This window comes from Rhinopithecus bieti, unplaced genomic scaffold (genome assembly GCF_001698545.2).
Source record: "Rhinopithecus bieti isolate Rb0 unplaced genomic scaffold, ASM169854v2 scaffold_115, whole genome shotgun sequence".
Taxonomy (NCBI): domain Eukaryota; kingdom Metazoa; phylum Chordata; class Mammalia; order Primates; family Cercopithecidae; genus Rhinopithecus; species Rhinopithecus bieti.
Window position 1 is genome coordinate 369,102 of NW_016803181.1, and position 864 is coordinate 369,965.

Here is an 864-nt window from a genome sequence, read left to right on the forward strand (position 1 = left end):
AGACTGCACGATCTTAAAGCGGCGGCCCTATCTGGAAGTGTCTGGGCTTTGGCCCAGGGCCGGGGGAGGCCAGGGCATACCAGCCCGGGCCTGACAAGCCACGTTCCTACCGGTCCGCAAGCGTCCGGCCGCAGGTCTTGGAAGTCCGCGCCATAGATGGCCTCCAGGGCCTGTAGTTCGTGGTCCTGTCGTTGCGGGTAGCTCTCCGGAGGCTCGTCCCGGCCGCGCCCGGGGGCCCCACGGCCCCCAGCCATGGCAGCGCTGCGCCCAAGGCGGGGCGGCCTTGCCGGGGCGGCGGTGGGCCCCCGGCAGCCTGCGGGGCGGGGCTCCGCGCTGGAAACGGGCTCGTGGGCGGGGTTCCGCGCCGGGCTCTGGCTGTGGGCGAGACTCCGCGCGGGAGAAGGACTCGTGGGCGGGGCTCGACGCCGCCGGGCGGGGCCAGGCTAGGGGGACGGGCCGTGGGCGGAGCTGCGCGTCGGGAGCCAGCTCTGGAGGCTCCAGAGGCCCAGGCGAAGGAAGAGGGCCGCAGGACAGCTTTGCCCACATCCTGCTGGGAGAAGGGGAGCAGAGGAACTCCACGAAAGTAAGAAATGAATCACACAGATAGGAATGAAAACGCCACATTGTATAGTTTTCACGAAACAAGTATCTTTAACAGAAGTGCTTGCTGGAACTTCTCCACCCTGGCATTTTTTTTTGGCGGAGTTTCGGCTCTTGTTCCCCAGGCGGGAGTGCAGTGGTGCGATCTCGGCTCACTGCAGCCTCCGCCTCCCGGGTTCAAGCGATTCTCCCGCCTCAGCCTCCAGAGTAGCTGAGACTACAGGCGCACACCACCACGCCCGGCTAATTTTTGTATTTTTCGTA

The 864-nt window shown here is 65.6% G+C and overlaps 1 protein-coding gene across 1 annotated transcript in view; it reads right to left on the reverse strand.

Annotated features, from left to right (window-relative positions):
• Positions 1 to 382, reverse strand: part of EIF2AK4 (eukaryotic translation initiation factor 2 alpha kinase 4) — a 109,946-nt gene extending 109,564 nt beyond the window's left edge. The window contains exon 1 of the mRNA XM_017867694.1: positions 103 to 382. Within this exon, the coding sequence (XP_017723183.1) occupies positions 103 to 254 (152 nt within the window). The 5' untranslated portion in view covers positions 255 to 382. The remainder of the gene's footprint in view (positions 1 to 102) is intronic.
• Positions 383 to 864: the final 482 nt, after the last annotated feature.